Consider the following 20,119-nt stretch of genomic DNA (forward strand, 5'->3'; position numbering starts at 1 on the left):
GTCCCCCGTCCTTACAGGAAGCCGCCCAGAGCACACGTGACCTTCACAAGCCTCATTCATGTGAAAAGGCGGCTGCATTTACCCAAATTCACACAGCTTGTCTGGGAAGTCCCGGGTTTCAGATAGAAATCTCTGGGCTCAGTGGACTCTTTGTCACGGCCCCGCTGTATTTTAGGGGAGCCTCTCGACCCCCCACTCCATACTCCTCCTTCCCAGGCTTTGAGCCCACCACCTTCAGGGATGGATGTCAGATTTGGGTTAGTGAATTAACTGCCGGGGCAACAGGCCTATTCCCTGACATGTGGGCAGTGGGGTTTGCAAAACACCTCCTGAGAGACGGGGCGCCCGTTGGCATCCCTGGGCTGCACGGCAAAGCCCAGGCTGCCCCTTGTTGGGCTCCCAGCAGCGGCTGGCACACGGGCCCCCTCCCCAGAATGGGGACAAAGGCAGCCCCTGCTCTGGTGCCCCCAGGACCAGTCCAGACACCCAGGGCCAGCGGCCCGCTTCCAGGCCCTCCAAGAGCGCTCGTCTGCTTGTGTGGCCACGGTCCTCGGCAGCACCTGGGACACTGGCCCTGAGCTGGAGGTGCACCCCTGGGGGTGGTGGACGTGGGGGTGGGCAGCGGGCCGGTGGCCTGGGCTGGATGAAAGCCCGGGGGCTGGGCTTTGTCCTCCCCATCTGCCCGACTGCTCTTGCCCAGAGAGCTGCCAGCCAACTCTCGGGCTCCTGGGAGAGCTGGGCCTTGGCCTGATCGAGGGGCCCATCGCAGTCACACACTGGCCAAGAGGGAGCTTGGGCTGAGGGGCCGTGTCTCGTGCAGCAGCAGAGTTAACGGCATGGCCGTTAACAAGGCCTGAAAGCAGCCAGGCCCGAATCAGCCTCCAGACTTGGCAGCTGTAGGGCCTGTGGAGGCTCCAGCGGCTCCCTGTGACCTGGTCTCCTCAACTGTGACACGGACACCCTGTGAGCACACATTTTGTTATGAGCCCTAAAGGGACCGTCACGTGGAGCGAATTTAGCTCAGGGGTTGGCAAAGGGCTGCGGAAACAGCATTTTGTTCCTGACAAGGACCTCATGAGCTGAGGAACCCCACTGGAGATGGAGAAGGTGTGTCTGAGGACGGATAGGGACTTTGGGGGTCAAGAGGGTGTGCCCCTTCCTGGCACACGCGTGCACACACACACACACACACATTCACCTCACAGGGAAGGACGGCGGTGGCTGGAGTGCAGAGGACACTAGCGTCAGTGCTCAGGCTCTGAGCTTCTACATATGCTCGTGAAGCCCCATGAGGAGGTTGGGCTCCAAGGGCAGGGGAGACCTGAGCGGGCTGCCTAGGTGGGACAACCCCTTTGTGCAGCGGCCAGGCTCTGCAGGGCCAGGTAGAAACAGGGAAGAGTTCTCAGGTGTCCCTCCAAGTCCCCTGGGACCTTTCTGGGCCCCTGAGATGCAGGCAGATTTGACAGTGTCCTCAGTGGTGAGGACGCAGAGCCTGTGGACCGTCAACCTAAGCCTGCTGGGAACGCAGCCATGGCCGAGAACCAGGCGGGGCCGGGCAGCTCTGTAGACCCCAGGCTGGGCAGATGCCGCTTACGGTCTGGAGAGCTCCTGCCCCCTCCTTGATGCTGGTGTGCTTGCCTCCCCACCACCGGTTTTATCTGAGCTTCCCGGGAAAAGGAAGGCAAGGGAAAAATCCAGACTAAATCTGCAATGACTGAGTTGATTCTGTTATTTGGGGTAGATTAGGCTTCCTCACCCCCACTGGGAGGAATGGGGTCCAAGCGCGTGACTAAGTGACATTTTCGTAGCACCAAGGCTGCGTCGGTGCCCCGCGTTCCGGACCTGGAAGTCCATACCTGCCGCTTCTGAGCCTCTGTAGTTCTCTGGAGACGAATCCCCTGCTAGGCATGTCAACTTCCGAGGGTTTCTGCAAACTCCACCCAAAGGACAGCCAGCGGAGTGTTGCAAAGGTGAGAGGTCATCTAGGGAAGAGCATCCCATGGGTGTCACCGAGCCCCACAAATGTCAGAGGTGGGGGGGGGTCACGTGGAGGCAAACCGAGGGGGTCATCCCGAGAAGATGGCCCCCGTGCTAGTGTTCTAACTCAGTCACTGTGCCGCACAAAGTCCTAGACACCGTTTCCAGTCACTGTTAGAGATGCATTAACACAGGTGAGTAAAAAGCTCTTGAGCAAGTCATACTGGCTAATCCTTCTAATTGGAGGGCTTTTTTTTTTTTTTTTTTTTAAGCCCATAGACACTGCCTTGGGAAGTTACCCAGCATAAGCCTGTCAAAATCCCCTGTTTACAATGTTAGAGTGTCACGTTTCCAAATGCAACTTTCCTTTCACAAAGTAGGGAGTCGACTACTTTTCTGTGCCGGGTTTGGCCACTTGAGGAGCAGCGTTTCCACATGCAGGTGGCTCCCCCCTCCCCTGACACCGACCCGCCTTCAGGGTGTCTCTCGACCCCGGTGACTGCTTCACCCCTTGCTGGGCTCTGAGGCCCTTCTGGGGCTCTGGTCCTGCCTTATGATGTGGGGGGAGGTTTAGAAAGTTCAGGCCGGTTTAAAAGCTTTGGTGGTTCTGTCCAAGAAGTCTGGATTCAAATCCTTGTCTACACACCATGCCCATGACTTGGTGATTCAAATTAGTTGGGTTTTCTGCTGTATGAGATGAGTGGGGGTGGGGGGATGCTGCTGGTTCCTAACTCGAGACTCAGCAGCAGGGCTGCTGGGCTGCACACTACGGGTCCATTTCCGTTCCCCCCGACCCCATCTTCTACACAGTTGTTTCTCTAGGTGGATGAGACTAAGCCCCCATCAGCAAGGGGTGCGGTTGAGTGAGACATGCACGTGGTAGTGGATTTGCTACCATGTGTGTTTTCAGGGCTTGGGTACAAGATATGATCAAGCACCCATCATGACCACTGAACTCTGATTGTACCTGTGGTGGACACAGGGGCATGTGCCCAGGTCCCCCTCTGGTGAGGACTTGCTTCCCATCCGTGGGGAAGGCGGTCAGCAGGCTGCCCTCACCTGTCAGCTCCCCCGGGTCACACCCTCAGGGATGACCTACGTCTGGTGTCCAGTGACAGAAGGAGGTGGGGAGTGGAGGGCTGGCCATTTCACCCAGACCTGGGGCAGCTCAGAAGGCACCAATCATTCCAGAACTCCCCGCCAGATAGGCCTGCCTCATGGTTTGACTGCTCTCTGCCCAATGCTACTTCCTCTGCTTTCCTTTACAGTATTGACCCCTCAGAAGCACATTGACCCCTCCTAAGCAAATTCCAGCTCTGTGACTGTTTCCTCTGTAAAACTAAACATGTGAAAATGTCTGCTGGGGAAGCAGGGTGGGGAAAGCTGGTCCCATATACCCATCTGTGACTAAACACTGTCAGGAAAACATGGGGGGCTGCAAGGCGAGTGAAAGATGCCAGAGTTAGGAACCAGAGTCCCTTTTGTACCTACTCCCTTCCCTCTCAGAAGAGAGCAGATGTGCTGGAAGGCGAGTCCACGCCCTCTCCTCTCCGGGGCCCTGACACTTCCCCACGTGTACCCGTTAGCTGTCGCTGAGTAACAAACCAGCCCAAGACTCAGTCTTTGGGCCAGTTCTCAGGGGGCCAGCAGGGCCCTGGTGGAGGGGCTTCTTATGGGAGGGGGGTGTCTGGGGTCACAGAGGCTGAGTAGCTCTTGTTTTGATTCACTTTCTGCTACCTTTTCACTCTGTGTGTTACACACACGAGGGTTCCTTCTGTTCTCTCCCAGACATGCTGCAGGTGCCAGAGAGAGAACCATGAACAGGGTCCAGACCCCCTCCTACCTGTCAGGTGTAGTGAAACGCTACTGAGAATGCAGCTGTAATCATGGCTTCACCTTTCCTTCCAACTTCTGGTCACGTGGCCTTACTGGATGACGTCCAGCCTTTTATCCTGCATCCCGTCCATCACATAGGCTGCCATGTGACTGCGGGGCGGCACCTTTCACATCTCCTGTTAGGCACACCTGTGTGGTCTGTGTACATCCTACTTGGAAGCTTCCTTTGCTTTCCCAGTGCATTGCTGGCCTTGAAGCTGTTAGGTGAATTCTCATCACTTCCCTTTCTCTCCTGGGTCCTTTTTTTATTTTTTGTAATTTTATTTTGCTCTTATGTATTGATTTTTAAATTTGTTTTGGTTTTAATTTTTAAATTAACATACAGTAATATGAACTTTTGGGGGCACGCAATTCTATGAATTTCAACATGTCTGTAGATTCTTGTAACTACCTCCACGATCAGGATAAAAAATGGTTCCATCACCCCTTAAAACGCCCTCATGCTACCCTTTTATAGTCTCATTCTTCTTTTCCACCTAACCCCCCACAACCACTGATTTATTCTGCATCACTAGTTTTGCATTTTTGAGAACGTCAAATAAATGGCATCTTACGTTAAATAACCCTTTAAGATGGGTTTCTTTCACTCAACATAATGGTCCTGAGGTCTATCCAAGTTAATGCAAGTATCAATAGTTCATTACTTTTTTCTTTTTACTAATCAGTAGTGTTCCATCGTATAAATGTGCCCATTTGTTTATCTAGTCCCCCACTGAACTGAATTGCTTCAAGTTTGGGGGGTTATGAATACAACTGCTATAAACATTTGTGTACAGCTTTTTATGTGAACATAAAATGTTTATTTCTCTAAGGTAAATACCGAAAGATGGGTCATGTTTAACTGGGTACATGTTTAACTTCGTAAGAAACTGCCAAGGTGTTTTCCAGAGTGGCTGAACCATTCTGTGTTTCTCCTCATAATGATGTTCCACATCCCTGCCAGCATTTGATATCGTCGGCAATTTAAAAAAAGAGCTTTACCGAGATGTAATTCACATGCCATACAATTCACCCATTCAAAGCATACAAATAGGTTTTAGTATATTTGCAGATACTTGCAACCATCACCACAATTTTAGAATATTTTATCACCTCAAAAAAAATCTTGTATCCATGATCTCTTAATCTACGGCCTCCCATCCCCTCCGTTTCCTCCCTTCTCACCCCCCAGCCTTAGCAACCAACAATCTACTTTGCATCTCCATAGATCTGCCTATTCTGGACGTTTCATATATATGGAATCATAGAAAATGTGATATTTTCTTTCACATAGTGGACAGTTTTCAAGGTTCATCCATGTTGCAGACTGTATCGCTACTTCATTCTATTCTATGACCAAATTATATTCCATGGTATAGATACACTACATTTTATTTATCTGTTCCTTGATTGATTGACATCTGGGTTGTATCCAGATTTTTGCAATTGTGAATAATGCTGCTGTGAACGTTTTTGTACAAGTGTTTGTGTGGATAAATATTTTCAGTTCTCTTGGATATATACTTAGGAGTGAGATTGTTGGGTCATATAGTAACTCTATTTTTAATCCTCTGAGGAACTGCCAGAATGTTTTTCGAAGTGGCTGTACAATTTTACATTCCCATCAGCAGTGAATGAGGGTTACAATTCTCCACCTTCTCATCAATACTTGTCATTATTTGACTCTTCGATTATAGCCATTCTAAGTAAGTGTGAAGTGGTAGCTCATTGTGGTTTTGGTGTGCATTTTCCTAATGACTAATGATGTTGAGTATATTTTCATGTGCTTACTGACCATTTGTATGTCTTCCTTGGAGAAATGTCTGTTCAAGTTCTTTGCTTACTTTTAAAATTAGGTTGTTTCTCCTTTTGTTGTTGAGTTGTAAGCATTCTTTATATATTCTGGATACAAGTCCCTCATCAGATATATGAATTGAAAATATTTTCTCCCATTCTGTGGGTTATCTTTTCAGTCTCTTGAAAATGACCTTTGCTGTACAAAAGTTTTAACTTTTGATAAAGTCCAATTCATCAATCTTTTCTTTTGTTGCCTGTGCTTTTGGCATCATATTTAAGAAATCATTGCCAAATCTAAGGTCATGCAGATTTGCCCCCATGTTCTGTTCTAAGAGTTTTATAGTTTTAACTCTTAAACTTAGGTCTTTAATCCATTTTGAATTAACTTTCATGTGTGATGTGCACATGAAAGAGTGCACACTTTATTGTGTACATGAAGTACACATGAAGAGTCCAACTTTATTCTTTTGCATATGGATATCCAGTTGGCCCAGAACCATTTTTTTGGAGACTCTGTTTTTTTCCCCAATCAATGGTCATAGCACTCTTGTTGAACATCAGTTGGCCATAGATATATGAGTGTATTTCTGGACTCTTAATTCTGTCCCATTGATTAATATGTCTACCCTTATGCCACTACCATACACGGCTTTGATTACAGTAAGTTTTTTTTTTTTTTTTTTTTTTTTTTTTTTTTTGCGGTACGCAGGCCTCTCACTGTTGTGGCCTCTCCCATTGCGGAGCACAGGCTCCGGACGCGCAGGCTCAGAGGCCATGGCTCACAGGCCCAGCCTCTCCATGGCATGTGGGATCTTCCCAGACCGGGGCATGAACCCGCGTCCCCTGCATTGGCAGGCGGACTCTCAACCATCGCGCCACCAGGGAAGCCCTACAGTAAGTTTTTAAATCTGAAAGTGAGAGTGCTCAAAATTTATTTTTCTTTTTGGATTGTTTTGGCTCTTCTGGGTCCCTTGCAATTCCATATGAATTTTAGCATTAGATTTTTTATTTCTACAAAAACACTCCTTGGAATTTTGTTAGGGGTGGCATTGAATGTATAGATTACTTTGGGACATATTGCCATCTCAACAGTATTAAATCTTTCCATCCATGAACACAGATTTCTTTCCATTTATTTAGGTCTTCTTTAATTAGTTCAGTTATATTCTCTTTTACAATTACATATTAATCTGTACTGGTTTTTGTTTGTTTGAATAACATTTGCTCTGGTCCCTTGTGTTCACCCTGAAGAACTTTCATTAGTGTTTTTGGTAAGGCAGATCTGCTAACAATACATTTTCTCAGTTTTTGATCTGACAGTGCCTTTATTTTTGAAAGAGAGCTCTGCTTTCTTAGGATGCTAGTGGACAGTTTTTCTTTGATAACACTTTGAACATGTTATCCCACTGCCTTTTGACTTCCATTGTTTCTAACGAGAAGTCAACTATTTTTCTTACTGGTGCTCCCTTGTAAGTGATGAGTCTAGTTTTTCTTGCTGCTTTCAAGATTTCCTCCTTGTCTTTACATTTCAACATTTTTACTGTGATTTGTCTATTTGTGGATCTCTTCGTATTTATCATACTTGGAGTTTGTTGAACATCCTCAGTGTATAGATTGGGAAGTTTTTCAAAAGTATTTCTTCGAATATTTTTTCTACTCCATTCTCAACCTCCTTTTATTCTGGTAATTCCATTACGTGTATGCTGGTGTGCTTAATGATGTTCCACACGTCTCTGAGATGTTCATTTCCCTTCATTCTTTTTTCTGTCTGTTCTTTGGATTGCATAATCTCTATCAACCTATCTTCAAGTTTGCTAATTCTTTCTTCTGCCAGTTTAAATGTACCCTCAAGCCTCTCTAGTGAGTTTTCAATTATTATACATTTCAGTTCCAGAATTGCCATTTGGTTCTATTATATAATTTCTATTGCTATTGATATCTTCTACTTAATGCAACATTGTCATCATATATTCCTTTATTTCTTTAATCATAGCTTCCTTTAGTACTCAAACATATTTATAATGGCTAATTTGAAGTCATTTTCTGTTAAATCTGACTTCTACTCTCTCTCAGGCAGTTTCTGTTGCCTGTTTTTGTTTTTGTTTTCTGGTATATGAGTCATACTTTCTTGTTTCTTTGCCTGTCTTATAATTGTTTTGGGAAACTGGACATTTTAGATAACATATTGTAGCAATTCTGGATATTGGTCTCCTGTCTCTGGGACTCACTATTGTCATTTGCTTGTTTACTTGTTTAATGACTAGCTGGATTATATAGTGAAACCTATTTCCCTCTTCCCTTCCCTCCTTGCTAGAATGTGAAGCTTCTGGTGGTGCTTCCTGGGAGTATATCCTTTGGGAAGCCCACAGTCATCCTGGAATGACAGTAGTTTTATATGATTTCAGCTCTTTTTTACATTTGTTAGGTTTGTTTTATAACCCAGGATTTGGTGTACATTTATGAATGTTCCTTGTGCACTGGAAAAAAATGTTGTGTGGGGATGTTTTATAAATATTTATTAGATCCAGTTGTTCAATGGTGTCTTTCATTTCTTCTACATCTTTGGTGATTTTCATTCTACTAGTTTTATCAGTGACTGTGGGAGGAGTCCTGGAGTTTCCAACTGTAGTTGTGCATTTGTCTACTGTTCCTTCTGTTCTCAGTTTTTGCTAACAACTATTTTGATGCTTATTTTTTTGGTGTGTGCACATTTAGGATTATTATGTCTTCCTCTTGAATCAACATTTTATCATTATATTATGCCCTTCTTTATCCTTAATAATTGCTTTCCTCTATAGTCTACTTTGTTTTTATGTTAATAGAGCCTCTGTACCTTTCTTTTGATTAATTTTGCATGCAATATCTTATTCCATCTTTTTATTTATAAGGATATCATTATATTTGAAGAGAGTTTCTTTCAGGCAGCATATAGCTGTGCCATATGTTTGTTTGTTTGTTTTTCTTATTTATTCTGACAATATCTTTCACTTTTACTTGGTGTGTTTAGACCATTTACATTCAATATCATTATTGGAATTTTGGATTTAGGGCTTTCTTTTTATTATTTTTTTCTCTTTGTTCCCTCTGTTTTTTTCATTTCTCTGTTCTTCCTTTCTTGCCTTCTTTTGGGTTATTTGAACATTTAAAAATATTCCATTTTAATTAATCTATTTTGACTCTATATCTTTTCTTAGATAATTTAGAGGTGGCTCTAGGGATTACAATATACATACTTAATTTTTCATAGTTCATTAAGAATCGATATTTTACCTCTGTGGGTAAAGTGTAGAAATCCTTACTGTTATATAGATCTCTCTGACTACTCTTCTTTATCATGTAGTTGTCTTATGTATTACATCTATGTACATTGAATACCCCATGAGAAAGATGTTATAATTTTTGCTTTTCACTTTCAATTGCCAAATGTATTTTAAAAACTCAAGAGAAGAGTTGTATATTGAGCTGAAGAAATTTCTTTTGCAATTCTACGAGAGCAGTCCTACTGAAAATGAATTATCTTGGTTTTTCTTCTTTGAGAATGTCTTTATTTTACCTTCATTTCAGAAGGATATTTTCACTGCATATAGAATTCTGGGTTGACAGTTCTTCTCTTGCAACACTTAAAAAATATATCCCTTCCTTTTGTGTTTATGGTTTTTTTTTTTTTGGTACCAAATTACTTTATTTGAAGGAATGGTACTAAGGAAAAGACTTGTAGATATTTTGGTACAACTTACAGAAAAGGTAAAGGTAACCCAAACATGCATGCACAGCCTTGGTGACCAGGGAAGTCACCCCTGTAGCTACGGGAAGCCAGCCTAAGGCTTAGCTCTCATTATCACTATTTCCCAGGGTGTGCTTGTCAAAGAGATAGAGTGCCATGCCAGATTCGGGGGCCCCCATCGTGCGCAAGTTGGTTACGTGGTCACCCAATTCTTTAATGGATTTCACCTGCTCATTCAGATAATGAGTCTCAATGAAGTCACACAAATGGGGGTCATTTTTCTCAGTGGCCAGTTTGTGCAGTTCCAGTAGTGACTGATTCACACTTTTTTCCAAGTGTAGCGCACATTCCATTGCATTCAGCCCATTCTCCCAGTCATCACGGTCTGGTTTCTTGATATCCTGGAGGAAGATTCGGCCACCCCGTTGGTTCTGCAGCTTCATCAGTTTCTCAGCATGCTCCCTCTCCTCACAAGATTGGTGAAGAAAGTATTTGGCAAAGTTCTTCAAAGCCACATCATCGCGGTCAAAATAGTACGACATGGATAGGTAGACGTAGGAGGCGTAGAGCTCCAGGTTGATCTGGCGGTTGATGGCGGCCTCCGAGTCCTGGTGGTAGTTCTGGCGCACCTGCGAGGGGGACGCGGTCGTCATGGCGGGCGGCTGAGGTGAAGCGGTGGCGGTGGCTGCGCGGCACTGTAACGGCGGCGGGACCTTGGGGCGGTCGGAGGGCGCTGTGAGATGGTGGCGAGGGCAGGCTCTGAGCGGCCGGCCGGAGCGGGGAACGAGCGCCGGGTTCCGTCCAAGCACTGTTGAAGCAAGAAACCGCAGCGACTCTCCGCGAGGACTGTCGTGTTTATGGTTTTTGATGTGAGACCCATTGTTCCTGTATAAGGAATGTGTCACTTTTCTCTGGTTGCTTTTTTCTTTGTTTTCAGCAGTTTGATTATGTTGTATCTGTGTATAGAACTCATTGGGCTTATAATGTTTAAGGTTTGTCCATCTTCTTAAATCTGTATGTTTATCTCTTTTTTTTTTCTTTTTGCGATATGCAGGCCTCTCACTGTTGTGGCCTCTCCCGTAGTGGAGCACAGGCTCTGGACACGCAGGCTCAGCAGCCATGGCTCACGGGCCCAGCCGCTCCGCGGCATGTGGGATCTTCCCGGACCGGGGCACTAACCCGTGTCCCCTGCATCGACAGGCAGACTCTCAACCACTGCGCCACCAGGGAAGCACTGTATGTTTATCTCTTACATCAAATTTGGGAAATTTCCAGCCATTATTTCTTCAAACATCTTCTTCTGCATTGCCTTCTTTTTTTTTTTTTTTTTTTTGCGGTACGTGGGCCTTGCGCTCTTGTGGCCTCTCCCGTTGCGGAGCACAGGCTCTGGACACGCAGGCTCAACAGCAATGGCTCACGGGCCCAGCCGCTCCGCGGCATGTGGGATCTTCCCAGACTGGGGCACGAACCCATGTCCCCTGCATCGGCAGGCGGGCTCTCAACCGCTGCGCCACCAGGGAAGCCCCTGCATTGCCTTCTTTTCACTTTCCTTTTGAGACCTAGATGACATGAGAGTTAGACTTCTTAGTATTCTCTCACAGATCCCTGAGGATCTCTTCTTCTTCTTTTTTTTTTCTTCAATCTAGTTCAGTTTTTATAATTTCTATTGATCTACCTTTAAGGTCATTGATTCTTTCTTCTATTACTTCCATTTTGCTATTGAGCCCATCCAGTGACTTTTAAAAAAATTGGTTAATGTATTTTTCAGTTATAAATTTTATATTTGGCTCTTCTTTATAGCTTCTGTTTCTTTTTTTTTTTTTTTTTTTTTTTTTTTGCTGTACGCGGGCCTCTCACTGCTGTGGCCTCTCCCGTTGCGGAGCACAGGCTCCGGACACACAGGCCCCACGGCCATGGCTCGCGGGCCCAGCCGCTCCGCGGCATGTGGGATCCTCCGGGATCGGGGCACGAACCCGTGTCCCCTGCATCGGCAGGCGGACTCTCAACCACTGCGCCACCAGGGAGGCCCTAGCTTCTGTTTCTTTGCTGAGATTTCTTATCTTTTGATTTATTTCAAAAGTGTTCACACCTACTGTTGGAGCATTTTTATAATAGCTGTTAAAAGTCTTTATCAGATAATTCCAACTTCTGTGTCATCTTGGCATTGTCATCTGTTGACTGTCTTTTCCACTAAGACTTGTGGTTTTCTTGGTTCTTCCTATGTCAAGTAGTTTGGGGTTGTATCCTGGACATTTTGAATATTTATGTTATGAAACTATGGATCCTTAAAAATCATATATAGAATGTTGATATTCTTATTTAACCAGGCAATCAAGCTTTTCAAGCCACAAGTTCTCACCAGCCTCTTTAGTTATGTTTTCAATGTCAGTCACACTTCAAATCCCTTCAGTGCTGTCTGCATCTGTCCCACATATGCTTACCCAGTCCCATCTGGTATCTGGGTGTGGTCTATCCAACACTTCTGTTCCTGAAGTCTATGGTATGCTTTTCATTTTCAGATCCACGCATGTACAGCTTTATGGCTAAGCTCAGAATCATAACCAACATAGGTGGTTGCTTTCCTGACCTCTGCCCTGGCTGTGGCTTCTTTAGTACTTTCCTGGAGTACTTAGTTTCCCTGGAGCTTCCCCTTTGTGGTCCTTCAGCCAGAAACCTGGCTCTTTATTTATCCTGCTCTGCCACGCCTTTCCCCCAAGTGCACCATTCTCTGGGGTCAAGCAGCAGGAGGACAGAGAGAAAAGAAGCAATGGGGGTTCACCCTCCCACTTGGGATCACAGCTTCTCCAATTGGTGAGGAAAGTTTTCTTCCTCAGAGCTCTGGGCTCCTATAGGCCCTGTGATTTTTCTATTGGCACCAGATCTTTTAGAAGCTGGACTGTGAGAGAATGGAAAAAAGAACAAAGAGGGGAGGGTTTCCATGGTTTCCATGGTCTCTCTGAGTATTAGGAGACTCCTTTTTCCACTCTACAAGCCAGGACTTGAGGCTTCTTCTGGAGCTGTCTTGTCTATGCCTATGCCCACATCTAGGTTTTGGGTGGCATTGAATCCAGGCCAGAGAACTCTGGAAGAAAAGAAAACGGTAAATCACTGCCAGTCCAATGGCACTTGAAGTCTAGTCTTCCCTAATCTGCTTGTCACTGTTTCCTTTTCAGAGTCCTCAAACAGCTACTCTATGCCTTCTGGTGCACATTGTAGCTGCATCCAGTGCTAAGAACAAGCTGGAATGTACTTACTCCATGTACAACCTCCCCTGGGTCCTTTTTTTGCCTTTTGGGGGTCACTCTCATACTTCCCTCATTACTGAAAAGTACCCTTGTGACCCCTTCCCCTTGTACTACTCCTTTACTCATAAGGAACACTCCAACAACAAAATCTGTGGTTAAGCTCAACCAGAAGTATTGTCAGCCATAGAAGCCCCTCTACCTAGAATGGAACAAAAGATCCAGACCCCTTCCCCTATGACTATTTTTTAGCCAGGTCCTAAACCAAACATTTGCTGAGCAAGAATTACATAATTGGATCAACAAGGATCAATAATGATCCTTGTTGACCGCTGGGCATTTACTTTTTCTTTTTAAAGCAAATAGGAACAAGATAAAGAGGATGATAAGATACAGTTGTAATAATCTGCCCAGAGTGGGAAGAGAGAAAGATTCCATCAATATTTGTTAAAGTCATAGCAGTACAAATTGGTACAGTCTTCTTATAAAGGAGTTTGAAAAAAAAAAGAGAAATGTTTAACTGTTCATACATACATACATACTTGGGAATTTATCCCAAGGAAATAGCTCTAAAAATGAAGCCATATACTAAAAAGATGATCTCTGATAGCCAAGCATTGGAAATAGCCCCAATGTACCCAAACTAGGGAACATTTCATTAAATTATGGTATATAAATAATATCATATGGAATATAGCCATATAAAATGAATATTTTGAGTATTGTATAGGAGCATATATAGATGGATCAGTTATCTATTGCTGTATAATTTTAACACTTAACTAGACCAGATTAATATTTTTGTTGCTGAAAGAGACAAAAAGCTGTGGATGCTACCCAAATGAAAGGCAGAGGAAAGGAAGTTTCAACAGAATATTGTTGAAGCCTATAATTAAATAAATATAATTAATTAATATAATACATTAATTAAATAAAAATTAAAACATTTCATGTTTGTACCCAGCATGTTTAAAAAAAAAAAAACTCCACCAGATACTTTTATATCACCACATTATTTAATCCTCAATAATTTTAGCAGTTTTGTTAGCAGAGTTCTTTTGGGGGGGAGGGGGTGTCTAAGTATGCAAGCATATAATCTTCAAGTGAAATTACTTTTATCTCTTTAATATTAGTCCTGAGTGTTTTATCTTAAAGCATTAGGGAAAAACCTCCAAAACAATGTTGAATAACTATAGTGATATAGGAAAATCATTTCCTATTCTAGAATCTTTAACATAATGTATTACATGAATAATGTAAAGGAGAAAAAATATGATTATAGCAAGTCACATTTAGCAAATGTTAAAAAGGCATTGTATAAAATTCCACATTCAATCCTTTTAAAAGTTCTAAGCATAGTTGGAATAGGAGGGTATAAAAATGATGAGAGAAAAAGTATTTCCCCAAAGCAACTAACAAGCATTTTATTTTGTATGCCACTATAATAAAATCAAAATAGTCATTTAAAATGACTCTAAGTATATTATGTATCATCATTTAGTGAATACAGTTCAAGAATTATTATGTTAAATTGAATATCCTTGAGAGTTCTCATTACTTTTTTTTTTTAAGGTTCATCTTTTGGGGCCATGTCAATGAACTCTTTGATTAACCCCAGGTCATGAAGATTTTCTTCCATAGTTCCTCTAAAAGTTTGATACTTTTACATTTTACACTTAGAATTATGATCCACTTTGAGTTAATTTTTGTATAAGGTGTGGGTTTAGGTTGGGGATTCCTCTTTTTTGTGTGTGGATGTTAGATTGTTGTTTTTTTTGAGAAGACTATCCTTCCTCCATTTAATTACTTTTGCATTTCAATTTTGCTATTCTTAGTCTCTTAAAAATCAGTTGGCCTTTTTTGAGTGGGTCTATTTTTGGCCTCTGGTTTTGTTCTACTGTCTTAATTACTATAACTTTATTAAAAGTAGGTCTTAAAGTCAGGGAGTGTGACTCCTCCAATTTATTCTTCTTTTTAAAAATGACTTGGCCATTCTAGTTCCTTTGCTTTTCTCTATATATTTTAGAATCACCTCATTTATAGCTACAAAAAATTCTGTTGGGATTGTGACTTATATTGCCCAAATTCCATGTGACATTAACTTATTCACTAAAAAACAAAGTGTTCATCTGGGAATTAAATCATCTTTACATTCCTGCAATAAATCCTCTGTAGTCATGGTTTATTACCCTTTTAATATACCAATGGATTCAACTTTGAATGTTTCATTGATAATTATTTTGCCTGTATATTTATAAATAAAGTTAACCTAGAGTAGCATTTTGTTTTATTTCTGTTTTTGTTTTTGTACATCCTACATAAGTTTTTGCCAGTATGGTTAAGGTAGCTTCATTGAATGGATTTAGTACATTTTCCATCTCTTTCTATGGTCTGGAATAGTTTGATAGAGGAATTACACATTTTTTCCCATAGAAAAAATTTCTGCGTCTCTTCATATATTGGTTTTGTGTCTGGGTGTTGGATTCTTGGAATACTGCCCTCATTCAGTCACCCTTAAACATTTTCCCATAGTCTTACCTCTGGTATTGTAGGCAAGGTGGCTGATGCCAGCCCATTTCTTTCCATTGGAAGTAATCAGTCATTTCTTTTTATAAGCATGTAATATTTTCTTTTCCATAATTGGAATTCAGGAATTTCATCAGGAAATATATATGGGAGGTTTGGGCTTTTTAAAATATTATGATTAATTTTACTTGGGGCTCCTCTGTCACTCCTTTAACCTGAAGACTCAAAACGTTTTTCTTCTTGGAGAGATTTTCTTTTATGATTTCCCTATTTATTACTTCCTCATTTGTTCCCCTTTTCCCTTCTAGTAAACTTTTACTATTCACATAACCTGGCCTGTCCTCCAAGTCTCTTTTCTTAATTCCTTATGAATTCCACATTTATAAAATACTTATTCCACTTGACATTCCGAAAGAGTAATTTGGTTCTCTACAAAGGCTACTTCTTCTCAGTTGGTCTACTGAACTTGTAATTTCAGAAATAAGTTCTAGAAAAATTTTTTGTTCAGTGTTAAATGGAATGTTCTTGGGACTTCTCACTTGCTTTTTGTTTAAGATCATGTCTCTTCCATTAGCTCTATTTTGATAGTAGTCATCTGTTCTCTTTGATAAATTTAGTTTTCTCTCTCAGGTTGCTAAATTTCCTTAATTTGGTGGTTCTCACCCTTGGCGACATGTGAGAATTACTCCAGGAGGTTTTAAAAATCCCCAAGCCTGGGACACAGTAAAACCAATTAATGAAGAATTTCTGGGGGTGGAATTCAGGCATCAGTAGCTTTTAAGGCTCCCCAGGTGATTCCAGTGTATCAGCCAAGGGTAAGCACCTCTCTCTTAAATGGTTCTCATTTATCTATTGATGGGTGGGTATTCCCTTAGAATTTGTAGAGGTTATAGCTTTGGTGTCTCAACTGGCTATTTTTGCTCTAGTGAGGTGGTGGTGAAAAACCTGGAAAACCGTTCACTCTGCTGGAAAATGGGAGAAACCTGTCTCTGGGTCTCTTTGGGGACAACTCACAGTCCCCCCCATCCACAGGGACTGGTGTCATTGTATTTCCATGTGCATCACCCCTTCAGGTTCACATTAGTCTGTGGAGTAGTCAGGCTTTCTAAGGACCACATGCAGCAGGGTGAATGGGGGTAGGCAAAGACCTTCTTTTTGAAAGTGATCTTGGGTTGTACTTTGCTAGTTGTGTTATTCTAGATTGGAAGATGGAGAAGGGAAGTGAATATCCATGCATGTAAGCAGCCATCTCTGCAGAATCCCCTCTGAGATACTCCTTAGTAATTAAAACTTTATTACAATTTAGATTTTTAGGATCAGATGATCAGTGTAAATGTCAAATGTCTATAGTCTTAAACCGAGTTCATAAAAAATCCATGTACATATACACAACAACATGGATGAATCTCAAATGCATTACGCTAAGTGAAAGAAGACAGACGTAACAAGGCTACACATGGTATGATTCCATTTCTATGACATTCTGGGAAAGACAAAACATTGGGACAGAAAACCGATCAGCGGTTGCCAGGGGCTGAGAGTCAGGGAGGATGCTGGCTACAGAGGGGCACTGGGGGGGAATTAGAAGTGACTGAGCTCTTCTGTATCTTGACTGTGGTGGTTACATCAGCATATGCACCTGTCAAAACTCATAGAACTGTGCACTCAAAAGGGTACATTTTTTTAATTGAAGTATAGTTGATTTACAATGTTGTGCCCATCTGTGCTGCACAGCAAAGTGACTCAGTTATACACATATAGTCTTTTTTATATTTTTTCCATTATGGTTTATCACAGGATATTGAATATAGTTTCCCATGCTATACAGTAGGACCTTGTTTATCCATTCTAAATGTAATAGTTTTCATCTACCAACCCCAAATTCCCAGTCCATCCCTCTCCTTCCCCCTCTCCCTTGGCAACCACAAGTCTGTTTTCTCTGTCTGTGAGTCTGTTTCTGTTTCATAGATAAGTTCATTTGTGTCATATTTTAGATTCCACATATAAATGATATCTTATGGTATTTGTCTTTCTCTTTCTGACTTACTACACTTAGTATGATAATCTCTAGTTGCATCCATGTTGCTGAAAATGTCATTCTTTTTTATGGCTGAGTAGTATTCAAAAATGGTACATTTTATTGTATGTAAATTACACCTCCATAAACCTTTGTGGAAAAAAATCCCATGTACCTCCTCCATTGTACTGAGATTTTTTGCAGATTTCCCCCAAACCTCACAGGCCTCTCAACCTTTGTCCATTCTACTTGCCTGCTAAGGAACTCCCATTTAGCCTCCTCTAGGAAGACATCTTCATGTCTGTAAGATTCCTCCTTGTGTTTCTCTAACACCCAGTGCTTCCTGCTCTCCCAGCTCTCCTTCTGTGGGGTTGCAGGAGCTTGTCTCCGTGTTTGTATTCCCTGATAGACTCTAAGTCAACAGAAGCTTGGATTTCATCTCATTTACCATTGTGTCCCCATCACCTCACTCACTTCCAGTTACTCAGTCACCTATCAACTTGGTAAGGGCAAGGTAGCTGCCACCCAGCTCATATACCGATTTGCCATGAACTTGTGTTTCCAGGTGTAACAAGGAAGAGCCAATTTTGACTCCCCGGTGGATCTGTTTCTTTGACTTTAGCCCTTGCTTTTCATTGCTTTTGTTATTATAATCATACATAATGGCCTGCCTCAGGGAACACTACCCACCTGTGAATGGCTGCAAGAAAGAGGAAATGAACACATCCCCTCCTGGAGGCTGGCCATTCCAGGAGATGTTTTGCAAGACCGATGGCCCTTTTTACTTTACTTCCTCCCTGCCTCTCCCTCTCTAGTCTGCCTTTTTACTTTACTTCCCTCTCTGATTCTATAAAGAAACTGGCATCCAGACCCCGATAAGACGGTGACTTTGAGACACTAATCTGCCATCCCGTCTGCCGGCTTTCCGAATGTCGTATTCTTTGCCTCAACACCTCATCTCTGATTTATTGGCCTGTTGTGTGGCAAGCAGAGCAAGCTTGGACTCAGTAACACAGGAAGCCCCTAAAAAAATCAGGAAATGTCCCAGAAATTACTTGCAAAATCCTTGCACTGGAGCACATGTGCGTTGGTTGTGGAGCTCACAGATCATCCACCTGAGTTTTCCAACCTGAGCAGGGGTAACTCAAGGAAGATATTTTGAGAAGACAAAAGTGAGTTCCCTGAAAATCCATGGTCCATAACACCGCATTCATTTTTATAGCTGTACTCAACAAGAAAGCGTGTCCTATTTGCTTTCCTTGCTTGAAAAATATAATTTCAGAGACTGATGAAAAATGCTTTCAGCACTAGAATCAGTACTTCTGATTACGGCCCCCTTTGTGCTCATCTTTCCCCAGTGGAAACATTGCCAGGAAAGATGGGAAGATTTATGGAAGCCCCACAGCCCTGATTTTTATCTCCCCAAAAGCTGTCTGCTCTAATCAAACGCTCCATTTATTGTGAAGAATTTGAAGGCCGGGGTAAGGCTAACAGAAGAGACATGATAACTTTGAAGCATTCGCTATAAAGCTGTGGTACCTGAACAAATACGGACCCACCCACCTGTCTCTGCTTCAGAATCACATTTCTTTTCCTTCGGATTCCAAGCCAAAGGCATCTTGTAAAAGCTCTTAGTGAAGTTGGGAGATTCCCTATTGTCCTCTTAATCTCTGCTCCCAAGGAATTCTTATTCAAGATGGAAGAGGGAACACTTTCATTGGGAGAAGGGGCCTCTACCTCCCCCAAGGGCTGAAGTCCATGGAAGTGTTGCAATCTCAAGCATATTTCCGGTGAGTAAGAAGTGTGACCTCCACTAACTTCTCTTTTTAAAAAAAATTAATTAATTAATTTTAGTTTTGGCTGTGTTGGGTCTTTGTTGCTGCGCACGGGCTTTCTCTAGTTGCGGTGAGCGGGGGCTACTCTTTCGCTGCAATATGCGAGCTTCTCATTGTGGTGGCTTCTCTTGTTGTGGAGCATGGGCTCTAGGCACGTGAGCTTCAGTAGTTGTGGTGCGCAGGCTCAGTAGTTGTGGCTCATGGGCTCTAAAGCACAGGCTCAGTAGTTGTGGTGCATGGGCTTAGTTGCTCCACGGCATGTGGGATCTTCCCTGACCAGGGCTCGAACCCATGTCCCCCGCATCGGCAGGCAGATTCTTAACTCCTGTGCCAGCAGGGAAATCCCTAACTTGTCTTTAACTGAATTAATTTCTCCTTTGCATTTGGTTGGGTGTTGGGAACTTGTGCTTGGTTGTTTCAGGGTTTCTCCTCCTTTTACTTCAGGATTGCGTCTCAGTTCTGGAAAGCTGCAGAGGTCCAAAGTGTCCAGAGGTTAGGTGTAAAGGGAGGCTGTGATCTTGTGATTTGTAATTATAAATATACATACATTGGTCTCTGGGCCTGGTTCCCGACACAGTGCTCCTGAAACCCTTACTAATTCCTAAGGGACAAATATCTCTTGTTCCAGTGTTTGGTCTTTGACCCTGGTTCCTGACACAGGGCTCCTGAAACCCTTGTAATTTCCTGAGTCATAAGAGTGTCTTTTGTTTTAATGAGGTGACTGAGTGGCTCCTGGGTGGGGGCTGGTCACTGGGAAGAACAAGCCACAGTTAGAAGCTTGGAATTTTCAGCCCACCCTCCATTCTCTGGAGAAGGGAGAAGGGCTGAAAATGGAGTTAGTGATCTATCACAGCTACATGGTGAAGCCTCCATAAAATCCCCAAAGTATGGGGTTTGGAGAGCTTCCGGGTTGGTGAACAATCCATGTGGTGGAGGGTGATACACCTCAACTCCATGGGGACAGAAGCTCCTGTGCTCAGGACCCTCCCTGTGTTTCTCTTCCCCTGGCTCTTCATCTGTATCTTTTATCATATCCTTTAACAAACTGGTAAACGTAAGGGTTTCCCTGAGTGCTGTGAGCTGCTGTAGCAAATTAATCACACCTGAGGAGGAGGTCATTGGACCC

The 20,119-nt window shown here is 43.0% G+C and overlaps 1 protein-coding gene across 1 annotated transcript; it reads right to left on the minus strand.

Moving 5' to 3' along the window:
• Window positions 1-9,496: 9,496 nt before the first annotated feature.
• Window positions 9,497-10,041, minus strand: LOC132503778 (ferritin heavy chain-like). The gene is given in 2 exon segments (XM_060120570.1): window positions 9,497-9,570; window positions 9,573-10,041. Coding segments are annotated over 2 exon segments (513 nt in total). The 5' UTR covers window positions 10,027-10,041; the 3' UTR covers window positions 9,497-9,511.
• Window positions 10,042-20,119: the final 10,078 nt, after the last annotated feature.

The sequence above is a fragment of the Mesoplodon densirostris genome, chromosome 16 (genome assembly GCF_025265405.1).
Source record: "Mesoplodon densirostris isolate mMesDen1 chromosome 16, mMesDen1 primary haplotype, whole genome shotgun sequence".
NCBI lineage: Eukaryota > Metazoa > Chordata > Mammalia > Artiodactyla > Ziphiidae > Mesoplodon > Mesoplodon densirostris.